General features: G+C 39.4%; 1 protein-coding gene across 1 annotated transcript; it reads right to left on the bottom strand.

Moving 5' to 3' along the window:
- Positions 1 to 1,862: 1,862 nt before the first annotated feature.
- Positions 1,863 to 10,092, bottom strand: LOC136029588 (uncharacterized). The gene is made up of 3 exons (XM_065708083.1): positions 9,957 to 10,092; positions 4,517 to 6,667; positions 1,863 to 3,940 (listed from the first exon to the last, which is right to left on the bottom strand). The coding sequence occupies exons 2-3, from the start codon at positions 6,665 to 6,667 to the stop codon at positions 2,585 to 2,587; spliced, it is 3,507 nt and encodes a 1,168-aa protein (XP_065564155.1). The 5' UTR covers positions 9,957 to 10,092; the 3' UTR covers positions 1,863 to 2,584.
- Between the last annotated feature and the right edge of the window lie 3,699 nt (positions 10,093 to 13,791).

Genomic DNA, 13,791 nt, shown 5'->3' with positions numbered 1-13,791 from the left:
AGAATATGACGGGTACAGAGTGATAAAGGAACCATGCTTCACCACCCTTACCCACGGTACCATGAGAGCCATGGGACGTTGGAGACCTGATATCTTTGCAATTAAAGGCGAGGATGGGGTTATATTTGACGCCCAGGTTAGAGCCGAGGGATACGACCTGGATAGGCTTCACGAAGAAAAAGTGGAGAAGTACAGAATAGCCCCTGGGCTAATCGAAACAATCAAATCAATCCACGGCCTAAAAACAATCAAGTGTGAAGCTATAACCTTCACCAGACGGGGTCAGATAATTCCAAAGTGCTATAAGGCATTGGGAGCATACTTTAACCCTCGTCAGATTGGGTTCTTATTCAGAGTCGTTCTATACGAAGACGTAACCATTTGGTGGGCCTGGAACTCTACGGTCCGAAGAGCCACCCTTAAACGAATACCCCATGTTCCTGACCCAACTTATCCCCACCAACCGGCGTAGCAACACATCCCCCTCACCACCAAAGAGGTATTCCCCACCACCGAAGTTATGTACCACATCACCTATCAGAGTAGCCAAAGAAGATGTATTTCCCGTAACCCAGTGCAACAATTTGCCCCCAGTAAGTTTGTGGAGATGTTTCCACAAGCATTGAAATAGCTGCACCCTATCCCCTTATAGCGGATATAATTTGATGTTCCCAATGCCCCTTGTAAGTAGCTGGGAACCTGATTACCCCAATACCCCATGTAGATGTCCCACAAGTCAACCTGTGTTCACCAGTTGCCGAGAATCAGCGACCAAGTCCTTGAGATCGAAGCCACGTGAAGCAGCATAGCCATCCTGATACCCTAGCCAATTGTATTGCCGAGTACCCGAAGAATTTCTACAGAGCAAGAGAAGATTTTGTAGAAGTGGCAGGAAGAGTCTTATTCAGTGTTTATTTAATTATGTTTAATGAGGTGTCCATTTTTTGGGCACCTCATCGTTTTTGTAAGGGCAGATCCTCCACCCAAAGATGGGGAAACCAAATACATATATTTAATAGCCAAATGCCTCGTCATCTATATTTTGAACGCAAATTGCATGTCCAGCCTTTGAGCTTGGACTACGTCTGGCTGAGAGACGGATGTTTTTATCATACGGTATTTGGATACCGTCACTTCTAGGCCCCTTGCTTCTATAGGGCCGTTGATTTTAACGCCTATAGAGAATGCAAGCGATCTCGTCAATTTTTGTGTCAACTGTTCATGTTGAGAGGATTTGGTGAGAGGTATTTGGTCTCGCTTACTGGTCTCATTTGCCTTTTTGTTGTGTGCCATTGGTTAAGGGAATCAATGGTACAAGGTGTACAAGTGATCTCATCAAGTAGACAAGGCCCAGGGCTATTCCTCTTGTGGATCACCCTTTTATTTGTCACCCAATTGGGTAATGGTAACTGAGCTCCTTTTTGGTAGAACTCAGAGGAATCGTTACACATTATGGGTGCACAGAGTATTAAGGGCCCATTGAGGATTAAAATCCAATTCTTCTTGGATAAAACACTTTGACTGACAGCCTTTTGTCACAGGAATGGACTGCTATGACTTTGGTAGTAGGAAATTGGTTTATTTGATGTTGAACTGTTGAATCCAAGGGGCATGCTGGCATTACTGGGTTTGTGGTGACCAGGTGACTTTGGTGATTGGTTTGAAAAACAAATGACCCTGTCAGATTATGAAATCCCCCCGGCCTCAGCTCAAGCGAAACTAACACACATATCCTAATATGCAAACAAAACACACACAGATAAATGTACTGAAACACACACACACACACACACATACACACATAGACCTACACATAGACCAACACATGCATACACAAACAGCCACAAACAAACAGCCCCATACACGCTATTAGACATTTTTATTCGGTTTCCCCTTCTTAGGGTGGGGGATCTGTCCTTACAAAAATAATGGGGTACCAAAAATGGCCACCCCACAAGAAATAATTAAATAAAAATGGAAATCAACTAGTCTTCATGCCACTTATAAATTTTCTTGAATTGCCAATGTAGTACATTCTGTTAATCAGCACCAATATTGAGTGGCTCCATTGTTATACAGGCAAATATCTTCAGAGATTTGAGAATGAAACCTGGAAAAGATGCCTTTGTTCCACACCACCCAAGAGGTCAAGGCTAGTGGCGCGTCTTTTTTAAAGAGGTTCCCCCAGTAGGCCTCATCCTCTGTGTCATGTAATATTTATTATTATGTGTATTGTGTCATGTAATGTAATTGTATTAAAATAACAAAAAATATTATAAAATTATTCTAAAAAAAATTATTGTAGTTTAGTGACTTTTCGGTCATCTTGTTGAACAATCACTGACAGTAATTTAATAACAAAAAACAATTATTTAAAAAAAACTGATGTGTGTTAGTGATTTTCCATTGACAAACCTGTTAATTGACAAAATTATTACTTAAAAACTTATTAAAGGATTATTAAAAGGGATTACTTAAGGATTATATAAAAGTTGAAAGTCTGGAAAGAAAGAAAAGGGTGAATTGATACTTAGTTTCGTTGAAATCCTGAAAGGATTACTTAAAAACAATTATTAAAAAAAACCTATTGTGTGTTACTGACTTCCCAGTGGTCTTCTTTGCTCTTCTTGTTTTTTTTCTTTCTCCTCTTCTTTTGCTGCTCTTCCTGAGTGGCAGAAAGTCGCTTTGCCACAGCCTCAAAACCTTTACTACATTCTGCAATCTTCAATTGTTTGGTCTTCTTGCTACTTGTTCCTGCCACTTGATGAAAAATTACCGACAGCTCTTGGCTCGACATTGATTCATCATCGCTGCTAAAAATTTCCTGCATTTCCTTCCATCGCTGCAGATTTCTTTCGTTCAGCTTTTTGTCCCACCAAGGTATCTGTTTCAAAGGTGAACTGCGTGCTTCTTCTGACATCTCCTCCATTGTATGTGAGTGTGTTTCTGTGTGTTTGAGTGTGTGGCTCTGTGTCTGTGGCTCTGTGTCTGTGGCTGTGTTTGTGTGTGTGTCCATTTGAGGCTCCTCACTCCTTACTTCTTCTTGTGTCTCGTCCATTGCTAACTCCATCAAGGCTGATCTCTTTCGCTTCCTGGACTTCTCGGGTAGGAGGAACATCTGCTCATAGCCCTCATTGAACTGGCCGGGCCTGACTCCGTAGTCAAAGCACAACTCTTCTCCCGCCGTAATGTCTCGTGTCGCAACGAGAAAAGGTCTTTTCAGACCATCAACCACCAACGCCTTGGACTTCAGATTCGGGCCATCCTCATTTGCCTTATGGTTTACAAGGCGTCCGAAACATTGCTGATGGGGATGGCAAGCGCAAGCCTCTTCTCTTGCATCTATCGTAACATCTTGGTCAACTGTCAAAAAGTAATTGCTTCCATCATCCTCTCCAAGTAGTGACCGAAAGAGTCTGTTTGCCTCGATGGTAGCCATCCTTTTTCCGTGAATCTCAACCACTACTTGATTTTTGTAGAACGGGATTGTCGCATAAACGCCTTGTCCAGCTCCTTTGTTGAGGCTCTGGGCTACGGTCATTCCCGGCCAGGACTGATTAAGGACACATTGAGTCAGATAGTCATCTACCAATGGCTCAGAAGGAAAGAGTTTTGGGATCCTGAATCTTCTGTAAGTCTGCTGGACTTCTTCCAGAGACGGCACGGTGTCTTGGTATCCTAGCCGACGAATTGCCATCTGTAAGCTAGCTTCTGTGAGGGCCTCAGTGAGATCTGCTCCTATTCCACGCTTCTCCGACATTTTTTTAAGGATCTCCTCAGCTCGAGCCTGTTTGAGCTGTTTCCTGTAGAGATCCTTAACAGACTTCAATATGGCTGTGCTTTTTATCTCTGGATTGATTCTTCTTATCAATTTCAGAGAAGCCGTCTTCAACTTGGCCCTTCCATCTATTGGCTGTTCCTCCAGAACACGGTTGAAAGCCTGGAAAGAAAGAAAAGGGTCAATTAATACTTAGTTTAGTTAAAAGCCTGAAAAGGCTTTTAACTATAACTATATATAGGCTTTTATAACTATATAATATAATATATTATAACTATAAAATATATAGGCTTTTAACTATATATTTCTTTCCAAGCCTGGAAAGAAAGAAAAGGGTCAACTAATACTTGGTTTAGTTGAAAGCCTCAAAAGAAAAGAAAAGAGGAAATAGACATGAGAAGATAGACATTTAGATTTAATATATAGTTAGATTTAATATATTTACAATATAGAGGTATAGATTCTAGCAAACGACTGGCCCGAAAACCTGTTAATTGACAAAAGTATCACTTAAAAGCTTACTAAAGGATTATTAAAAGGGATTACTTAAGGATTATATGAAAGTCGAAAGTCTGGAAAGAAAGAAAAGGGTCAATTAATACTTAGTTTCGTTGAAAGCCTGAAAAGGATTACTTAAAATCTTATTAAAGAATTATTAAAAAGGATTACTTAAGGATTATATAAAATGAAAAAGACTGTTTAAGAAATCTATATCACATAATTTTAAGGTATACTTACTGCCTTGGCCACCCTTTTCCTGGTTGCCTCATCCATGCATGAAGCAACCTCTTCGTCGTCCGCATAGGCTTCGTACACATTCTTTGACGTAATTTCTGAATGGCACAGGTACTCATGCATCATATCCCTGTCCTCTTTTGACAGGTTTGTCGCATTCCTAATAATAGTAACGATTAAGTGGCGTATTGTAGTCTGATTTGGAACACGAACACCTGGCCTCATTTCGCCTGGGAAAATTTTCTCCAGGAACCTCCGCAATGTTATGCTTGTGTTTTGTATCTTCTGTCCTGACATCGATAAAAGGAATTGTTTTGGCTCTGGCAAGTCTGGCTTTACCAAAGCAGGTCGAACAAACGATAGGTAATTTCTAAAAATGACTTCTTCGCGTACACTGAGTGCAACACCAGCGGACTTTATGCTAGCGGTCTTGTGTTTTTCAACAAGTATGACGAACATATTTTCCTCCGCCACATACCGCCGGTTCAAAAACTCCATCACCGTCATATTCTCCGGAACTCCAGGCCGATGACCGTACATAAATGAAACCAAAAAGCAGAGGTAAGCAGTGAGGTTTGTGTGGTCCTCTTCAACCAGCCGATTTCTTGTTAGCCGCGTGATTACAGGGGCCATGAACTTCTCCACGCCAGCTTTCAAGTTCCTGTAGTCCTCTATAGTGAAAGAGTTTGGATTGAAAGTCCGCTGGAGCTCTCGGTGCCTCATCTCTGCCGTTGCAAGAGATTTTTGCTTCCTATCCAAGAAGGTTACAGCCGACATGGCACAGTTGACGAGGGCTATATTCAGCTCTGGCGGTGCATCACTACCACGGGATGTGATATATTTTACAAACCTGTAATAGCCCTGAGCATATTTGTTTCGGCTGCTTCCTTTCATTCCACAGTCGGCAAGCTTTGAGAAGAACAGCTCCACTCTTTCGGCAGAGTGGAAATTCTTCCAATTATACTTTGTTCCCTCTAAGATAAAGTATACAATCTTCTGGGCGCACCCAAAAGGATTCCTATACTTTCTGGTACTCCTCTCTCCACATTCCGCAGACCATTTCTCAAATTTGTTCATCAATCCGATTCCATAGGCCATCTTCTTCGCCTCCTCTTCTGTTTTGACATTTTTGGTGTAGATGTCATACAGCCCGTGTTTCTGCATCTTTTTTCTGATATCAGATGTCCAATTCCAATCCTTCTTGTAGTATTCACTTCGCAGCTCCGATTTTTCCTCCTCCTCCTCCGAAGATTCGTCCTCAGGGATCTCTGGAGCGTAGAGGCTTCCCCCCTCGTCGCTGTGCACAACATCTTCGGGGTCTGACTCTTCTGAGACTCTTCTCCGACGGATTTGAGAGGACAAACTTAATTGCTTACCGGAGAAAAGATCTGTTTCCAAGACAGGTGGTGATTGCTGTGGCAGCGCCGATGTTGATGGCCCTGCCACGTGTGCTGTGTGTGTGTTTGTGTGTGTGTGTGTGTGCATGTGCGCAGCCACTGGCCTGGTGTCCTCAAATGAAAGTGCGCGGTCCGGTAGATTTAGAGGGTCAAAGTATATTCCGGTCATAGCCGACAAAGCCTTGCAGAAACCGTGCAATGTTTTGGTTTCTTCCACCAAGCTGCTCACTTGTGAAGCCAAAAAATATGACTTGTTCTGAGACCTCTCTGCAAGCTCATCCTTGGCCAATTCGTGCATTTCCTTTGCTTCTTTGACTGACCAAAATTCTCCATTGGTATTCTTACTACAGCTTCCTTTCTTCGCCAGAAAGTGTTTGTCCAATTTGTAGAAGGATCTGCGGCAAAATTGGCAAATAGTGAAGAAATTCCTTGGCTTCTTCCCTTTTACATCCTTTGAAACAGCAAGGGTCATGGAAGGATTCCTAGAGTCATCCTCAGGTGCGATCAAAGAGGCCAAGCGTGTTCCAGGGGCAGTCAAGGTTTGTCCAGGTGCAGTCAAGGTCGGTTCCGCGACAGTCAAGGTTGGTTTAGGGTCAGTCAAGGTTAGTTCAGGGGCAGTCAAGGTGGGTTTATGGGCAGTCAAATCATGTTCAGGGGCAGTCAAAGTATGTTCAGGGGCATTCAGAATCGGTCCAGGGGCAGGCATGGTCATAATCGAGGATTCTTCAGGAATAATGGTTTCAATTTCTTTGGTCATCTAAAAAAGGAAACTAGTATCAGTTTCCTTTTTTTGCTTGTGAATTCAAAATAGTATATTTAAATTATAATGAATTTAATGACTATAATAAGTTGAAACCAGACTGACTATTAAAATTATTAATTAAAATTGTTTTCTATAATTTTGACACTTATTTCACTTTTCTACGCACTTTTATACAATAGGCACAATTGTACAACGCGGTACGAGGCTAGGTGCAACATTAAGACTTAATAAGAACAGAAATGATTACGCCTACGGTTTACCTATGCAAGAGTAGTAATGAACCTTGCTCTTTACGCTAAAGTGTTTTTAATTGTCCCTCTAAAATGTTCCTTCTAAAAAGGCATTTAAAATTTTAACTTTTCCCACAACTATTCCCTTTTTTTTAAATTCAAAAATCAAAATTTTAAATTCAAAATTTAAATTCAAGTATCAAAGGCATTTAAAATTTTAACTAGCTGTCAACTAAACTAGCTTTCATTTTCATAGGCCAACTGTGGGTCTACCCTAAGACCACAGTAGACACTAGGACCACAACCCCTAGGAAGTCCTAGGAGGAGCTTTTCTCTGATTGGCCAAGATGGTTCTCTGACCTGATTTCTGATAGGCTGATTTTTATCAGATAATTAAGGGGTTACCTTAGGGGAGCTAGGACCTATGGCCCTAGGGCCATCGCCCCCCCCCCCAGTGTCAAATTTTCCCTTAAAAGTATGCAAAAGGATCCATGGTCCTTTAAAAATGGCTCTAGACCTATATAGGGGGGGGGGTCTATGTCCCTATATCAAACCAAAGAAAACCCTTTTCCCTTAAAAGGCATTTAAAATTTTAACTAGCTTTCAACTAAACTAGCTTTCATTTTTACAGGCCATTTTCAGAGGCCAGTAGCTTTCATTTGTTATATATATATATATATATATATATATATATATATATATATATATATATATATATATATATATATATATATATATATATATATATATATATATATATATATTTCTGCACAATAACATGTTAGGAGAAACTTGCTTCAGGATGGCAACAAACATTGGGGGGGTCTATGTCCCTATATCAAACCAAAGAAAACCCTTTTCCCTTAAAAGGCATTTAAAATTTTGCAACAATTAATGCAACACGTTGGAATGCTCAAAGTTGCTGAAACTTGCTTCAGGATGGCAAAAAAACAGTTTCTCTTTGAGCATAGCAGTAGGCCTAGAGACCCTAATTAAACCAAAGCAGAGCAATTAATGCATAGTTAATGCAACAATTAATGCAACACTTTGGAATGCTCAAAGTTTCTAAAACTTGCTTCAGGATGGCAACAAACAGTTTCTTTTTGAGCATAGCAGTAGGCTTAGAGACCCTAATTGAACCAAAGCAGAGCAATTAATGCATAGTTAATTCAACAATTAATGCAACACTTAGGAATGCTCAAAGTTGCTGAAACTTGCTTCAGGATGGCAATAAACAGTTTCTCTTTGAGTATAGGAGTAGGCTTAGAGACACTAATTGAACCAAAGCAGAGCAATTAATGCATAGTTAATGCAACACTTTGGAATGCTCAAAGTTGCTTAAACTTGCTTCAGGATGGCAACAAACAGTTTCTCTTTGAGCATAGCAGTAGGCTTAGAGACCCTAATTGAACCAAAGCAGATCAATTAATGCATAGTTAATGCAACACTTTGGAATGTTCAAAGTTGCTGAAACTTGCTTCAGGATGGCAACAAACAGTTACTCTTTGAGCATAGCAGTAGGCTTAGAGACCCTAATTGAACCAAGCAGAGCAATTAATGCATAGTTAATGCAACAATTAATGCAACACTTTGGAATGCTCAAAGTTGCTGAAACTTGCTTCAGGATGGCAACAAACAGTTTCACTTTGAAAATAGCAGTAGGCTTAGAGACCCTAATTGAACCAAAGCAGAGCAATTAATGCAACACTTTGGAATGCTCAAAGTTGCTGAAACTTGCTTCAGGATGGCAACAAACAGTTTTTCTTTGAGCATAGCAGCAGGCTTAGAGACTCTAATTGAACCAAAGCAGAGCAATTAATGCATAGTTAATGCAACAATTAATGCAACACTTTGGAATGCTCAAAGTTGCTGAAACTTGCTTCAGGATGGCAACAAACAGTTTCTCTTTGAGCATAGCAGTAGGCTTAAAGACCTTAGTTGAACCAAAGCAGAGCAATTAATGCATAGTTAATGCAACACTTTGGAATGCTCAAAGTTGCTGAAACTTGCTTCAGGATGGCAACAAACAGTTTCTCTTTGAGCATAGCAGTAGGCTTAGAGACCCTAATTGAACCAAAGCAGAGCAATTAATGCATAGTTAATGCAACAATTAATGCAACACTTTGGAATGCTCAAAGTTGCTGAAACTTGCTTCAGGATGGCAACAAACAGTTTCTCTTTGAGTATAGGAGTAGGCTTAGAGACCCTAATTGAACCAAAGCAGAGCAATTAATGCATAGTTAATGCAACACTTTGGAATGCTCAAAGTTGCTGAAACTTGCTTCAGGATGGCAACAAACATTTTCTCTTTGAGCATAGCAGTAGGCTTAGAGACCCTAATTGAACCAAAGCAGAGCAATTAATGCATAGTTAATGGAACAATTAATGCAACACTTTGGAATGCTCAAAGTTTCTGAAACTTGCTTCAGGATGGCAACAATCAGTTTCTCTTTGAGCATAGCAGTAGGCTTAGAGACCCTAATTGAACCAAAGCAGAGCAATTAATGCATAGTTAATGCAACAATTAATGCAATACTTTGGAATGCTCAAAGCTGCTGAAACTTGCTTCAGGATGGCAACAAACATTGGGGGGGGGGGGTCTATGTCCCTATATCTAACCAAAGAAAACCCTTTTCCCTTAAAAGGCATTTAAAATTTTAACTGGCTTTCAACTAGACTAGCTTTCATTTTCACAGGCCTACAGTCAAGCCCAGCCAATAACAATTTATTCACAATAAAATGTTAGGAGAAACAAAATACAGCTTAAACACTTTGGAATGCTCAAAGTTGCTGATGTCTATTCTCCTTGATGCCCTTGGAACAAGGAATTCTAGGCCTATAATGTATAGCCTACAACTAGATTATGCCTACACAGAATTTACTATATGAACCTACATGGACGTCACTTCCTAATTAGAGAGTGCCTCCTCCATTTTTCATATAGCTCTTCTGGTGCTAAATACTATTATAAAAACACCTTACCTTGGTAAGGTGTTAATACTTACTTGACACTTAAACACATAAACACCAATAAAATAGAAAATAAAATGAACCTTATTCAATAAGAATTTCAAGATAATTGAACTTATAAATTCTGTGATCCAGTATTTATAAGAACAATAAACCCCTAGGAAGTCCTAGGAGGAGCTTTTCTCTGATTGGCCAAGATGGTTCTCTGACCTGACTTCTGATAGGCTGATTTTTATCAGATAATTAAGGGGTTACCTTAGGGGAGCCTAGGACCTATGGCCCTAGGGCCATCCCCCCCCCCCCCAGTGTAAAATTTTCCCTTAAAAGTATGCAAAAGGATCCATTGTCCTTTAAAAATGGCTCTAGACCTATATAGGGGGGGGGGTCTATGTCCCTATATCAAACCAAAGAAAACCCTTTTCCCTTAAAAGTCCCAGGGTAGGGACATCCTTTTCTCTTAAAAGGATGCAAAAGGATCCATGGTCCTCTAAAAACGGCTCTAGGGCCCTGGGGACGCCTTGGGAGAGCCTAAGACCACTCTAGAAGGGCCCTTCTGTGGTCCCAGGGTAGGGACCAGTGTAGGGACATCCTTTACCCTTAAAAGGATGCAAAATGATCCATGGTCCTCTAGAAATGGCTCTAGGGCCCTGGGGATGCCTTGGGAGAGCCTAAGACCACTCTAGAAGGGCCCTTCTGTGGTCCCAGGGTAGGGAACAGTGTAGGGACATCCTTTACCCTTAAAAGGATGCAAAATGATCCATGGTCCTCTAGAAATGGCTCTAGGGCCCTGGGGATGCCTTGGGGGAGCCTAGGAGCACTCTAGAAGGACCCTTCTGTGGTTCCAGGGTAGGGACATCCTTTTCCCTTAAAAGGATGCAAAAGAATCCATGGTCCTCTAAAAATTGCTCTAGGGCCCTGGGGACGCCTTGGATAAGCCTAGGACCATTCTAGAAGGACCCTTCTGTGGTCCCAGGGTAGGGACATCCTTTTCCCTTAAAAGGATGCAAAAGGATCCATGGTCCTCTAAAAATGGCTCTAAGGCCCTGGGGACGCCTTGGGGGAGCCTAGGAGCACTCTAGAAGGACCCTTCTGTGGTTCCAGGGTAGGGACATCCTTTTCCCTTAATTGGAAGGGTGACAACCATTTTTGCCCTTGGAATAAGGGATTCTACATCAGTAAAAGTATTATACATTATGCATTGGAATGGTCTGCATTGGAAGGGTGAAATAGCATAAATAACATTATATAAGCAAAATGTCAATGCATCGTATAAAGTTTCCCCTTGAAAGTGTGAAAACCTGTTCATTTCTAAATATATTGATATTTTGGAGTGGTCCCCCAAATTTTCACAAAAAGCGTGAAAATCTATTAGTATATAAGCAAAATGTCAATGCATAGTGTAACATTTCCCCTTAAAAGTGTGAAAACCTGTTAATTTCCAAATATATTGACATTTTTGAGTGGTGCCTATTGCCCCTATTCCCATTACCCCCAATATAAGTCTCTTGCCTTAGGGAAACCTATGTCCGAGATTGGCTTAGGAATTTCCCCTTAGAATTTTATCTTAAAAATTTGTTTTTTTATGCAAAAATGTGGGCCTATCTTGGAAAATTTTCAGAGGAATTATGGCCCATCCCTCCCCACCCAGTGTAAAATTTCCCCTTAAAGTTTTATCTATTTAAATTTTGTATCCATGAAAATCTTGCTTAGGAATTATGCCCAATTTCTACCTCTTCCAGTGTAAAATTTTCCCTTAAAATTGTATCCCTGGCAAAAATCATATCCAGGGAAGCATGCAAAAATGTATTTTTCCAAATAAGAACTTTTTCTTAGGAATTATTGCCCATCCCTCCCACCCAGTTTAAAATTTCCCCTTAAAATTTTATCTATTTAAATTTCGTATCCATGAAAATCTTGCTTAGGAATTTTGCCCAATTTCCACCTCTTCCAGTGTAGAATTTTCCCCTAAAATTGTATCCATGGCAAAAATTATATCCAGGGAAGCATGCAAAAATGCATATTTCCAAATAACAACTTTTGTGGAGTCAACTTTTCTTAAGAATTATGGCCCATCCCTCCCACCCAGTTTAAAATTTCCCCTTTAAATGTTATCTATTTAAATTTCGTATCCATAAAAATTTTGCTTAGTAATTTTGCCCAATTTCAACCTCTTCCAATGTAAAACTTTCCCTTAAAATTGTATCCATGGCAAAAATAATATCCCGGGAAACATGCAAAAATGCATATTTCCAAATAGCAACTTTTGTGGAGTCAACTTTTCTTAGGAATTAAGGCCCATCCCTCCCACCCAGTGTAAAATTTTCCCTTAAAATTTTACATTTATTATTACATATATTATTTACATTTTTTATGTTAAAATGCCCCCAAAAAAAAGAAATCCCAAAAAGGACCATCATATGTTTGTTTTTCCTTTTTCCAAAGTGGCTTGAAATCTTTACATTTAAGTTCTACATGGGTTTAAATGGTGACACACCTACACTTATTTGTGACAATCATTTTAATTATGACTTAAGTATCCATTTGAATTTATATTTGCTTAGGCAGTCATCTAATTATCCATAGCATAGGGACAGATATAAACCTGTCAACCAAGGCCAAGAATTACATTTGGTGCCACCAGTTGACAAACCAATTATAGGTATCAGGTTATGGCTATTTTACTTCTTTGAAGAATATAGTTATTTATTGTATATGTATTTATTTGTTTTACTAACATTAGCATATTCTTTTATTTATGCGAACCCTTATGGGTGAAGAGTTTTAAGAAAAACTTTAAGATTCATCATAACAATATTGTATTGCTGATAACATTTAAAATAAATACAATCAATTTTATCCAGTAGATTAAAATTTAACTTTAAATGCTTTTATCAAAGCAAGTGTCTTTATAGTGTTTTCATATGATAGCTTTGAAGCAATACTTTCCCAGTATTTTTCTTCATCAACTAAATCAGATACCAAAGCAGAAAGGGCATGACCACACCCCAGGCAAGACTGAAAACCAAAATGGTGGGCCTAAACTGTACATTTAGTTCACAATTCATCATCTATCAATTTCTCAAAAATCTTACAAAATAAAGTTGCAACTGTTATTGGGCAAAAAGACAAACATTCAGAAGGAGGTTTATTCTTCTTTGGGATAGGAGTAAAACATCCAATTGAAAAAGAATCAGGGACAAATCCCAGATTAAATATTATTTGGTAAAGGAGTACTAAGGGCTCCATAAACAGTTCACCACACAACAACAAATATTGTGCAGATATCCTATCAAATCCTCTAGACTTTTTTTCTCTTCAGTTTACTAATTGCAATTGGTTATTAACTGATTATTAGAAATAATCCAGCTCTTGGAAATAATCAGTCAAGGACTAGAAGCATGCTAAAAAAATATTAAAGTTTCACATTGAAACTATTTTGCAGATGTGGAATTGGAACAGAAAATTCTCCTTTTATAATACTCAACCCATGAGAAAAGTGGTATACAAGATGGTATTTGACTTGGCATATCTTTTACAAGACTAGACCACAACTTATTTGACCAAGACCAAACTTCTTCCAAACAAGACAAAATAATTGAGCTCAAATGAAGAGAAAGGTACTTTGCCAACTGGCGTTTAGCATAATACAGTTTTTGCAGCCATCCATTGTGTGGTTTATCTGCTTCAATCCAAACTGAAAGCCAAAACTTAGCAGAAAAGCAAGCATTTTGTAAATTATCATTAGTTGACCAGCCAGGCTCTTCAGTTCCAGCTTTTAATCACCTAATAGGTACTGCCAATTTTTCTGCAAGAGCTAGGGCATGAGTAAGTTCACTACAATAAATGTTCAGTCTAACTAAAAAATCATACATATTCTTCCTTGAATTCTGCATCAACAAATCAAAATGGACACAAATT

The sequence above is a fragment of the Artemia franciscana genome, chromosome 7, assembly GCF_032884065.1.
Source record: "Artemia franciscana chromosome 7, ASM3288406v1, whole genome shotgun sequence".
NCBI lineage: Eukaryota > Metazoa > Arthropoda > Branchiopoda > Anostraca > Artemiidae > Artemia > Artemia franciscana.
Note: the sequence above shows the minus strand (reverse complement) of the source record. Positions and strands in the feature narration are given on the sequence as shown.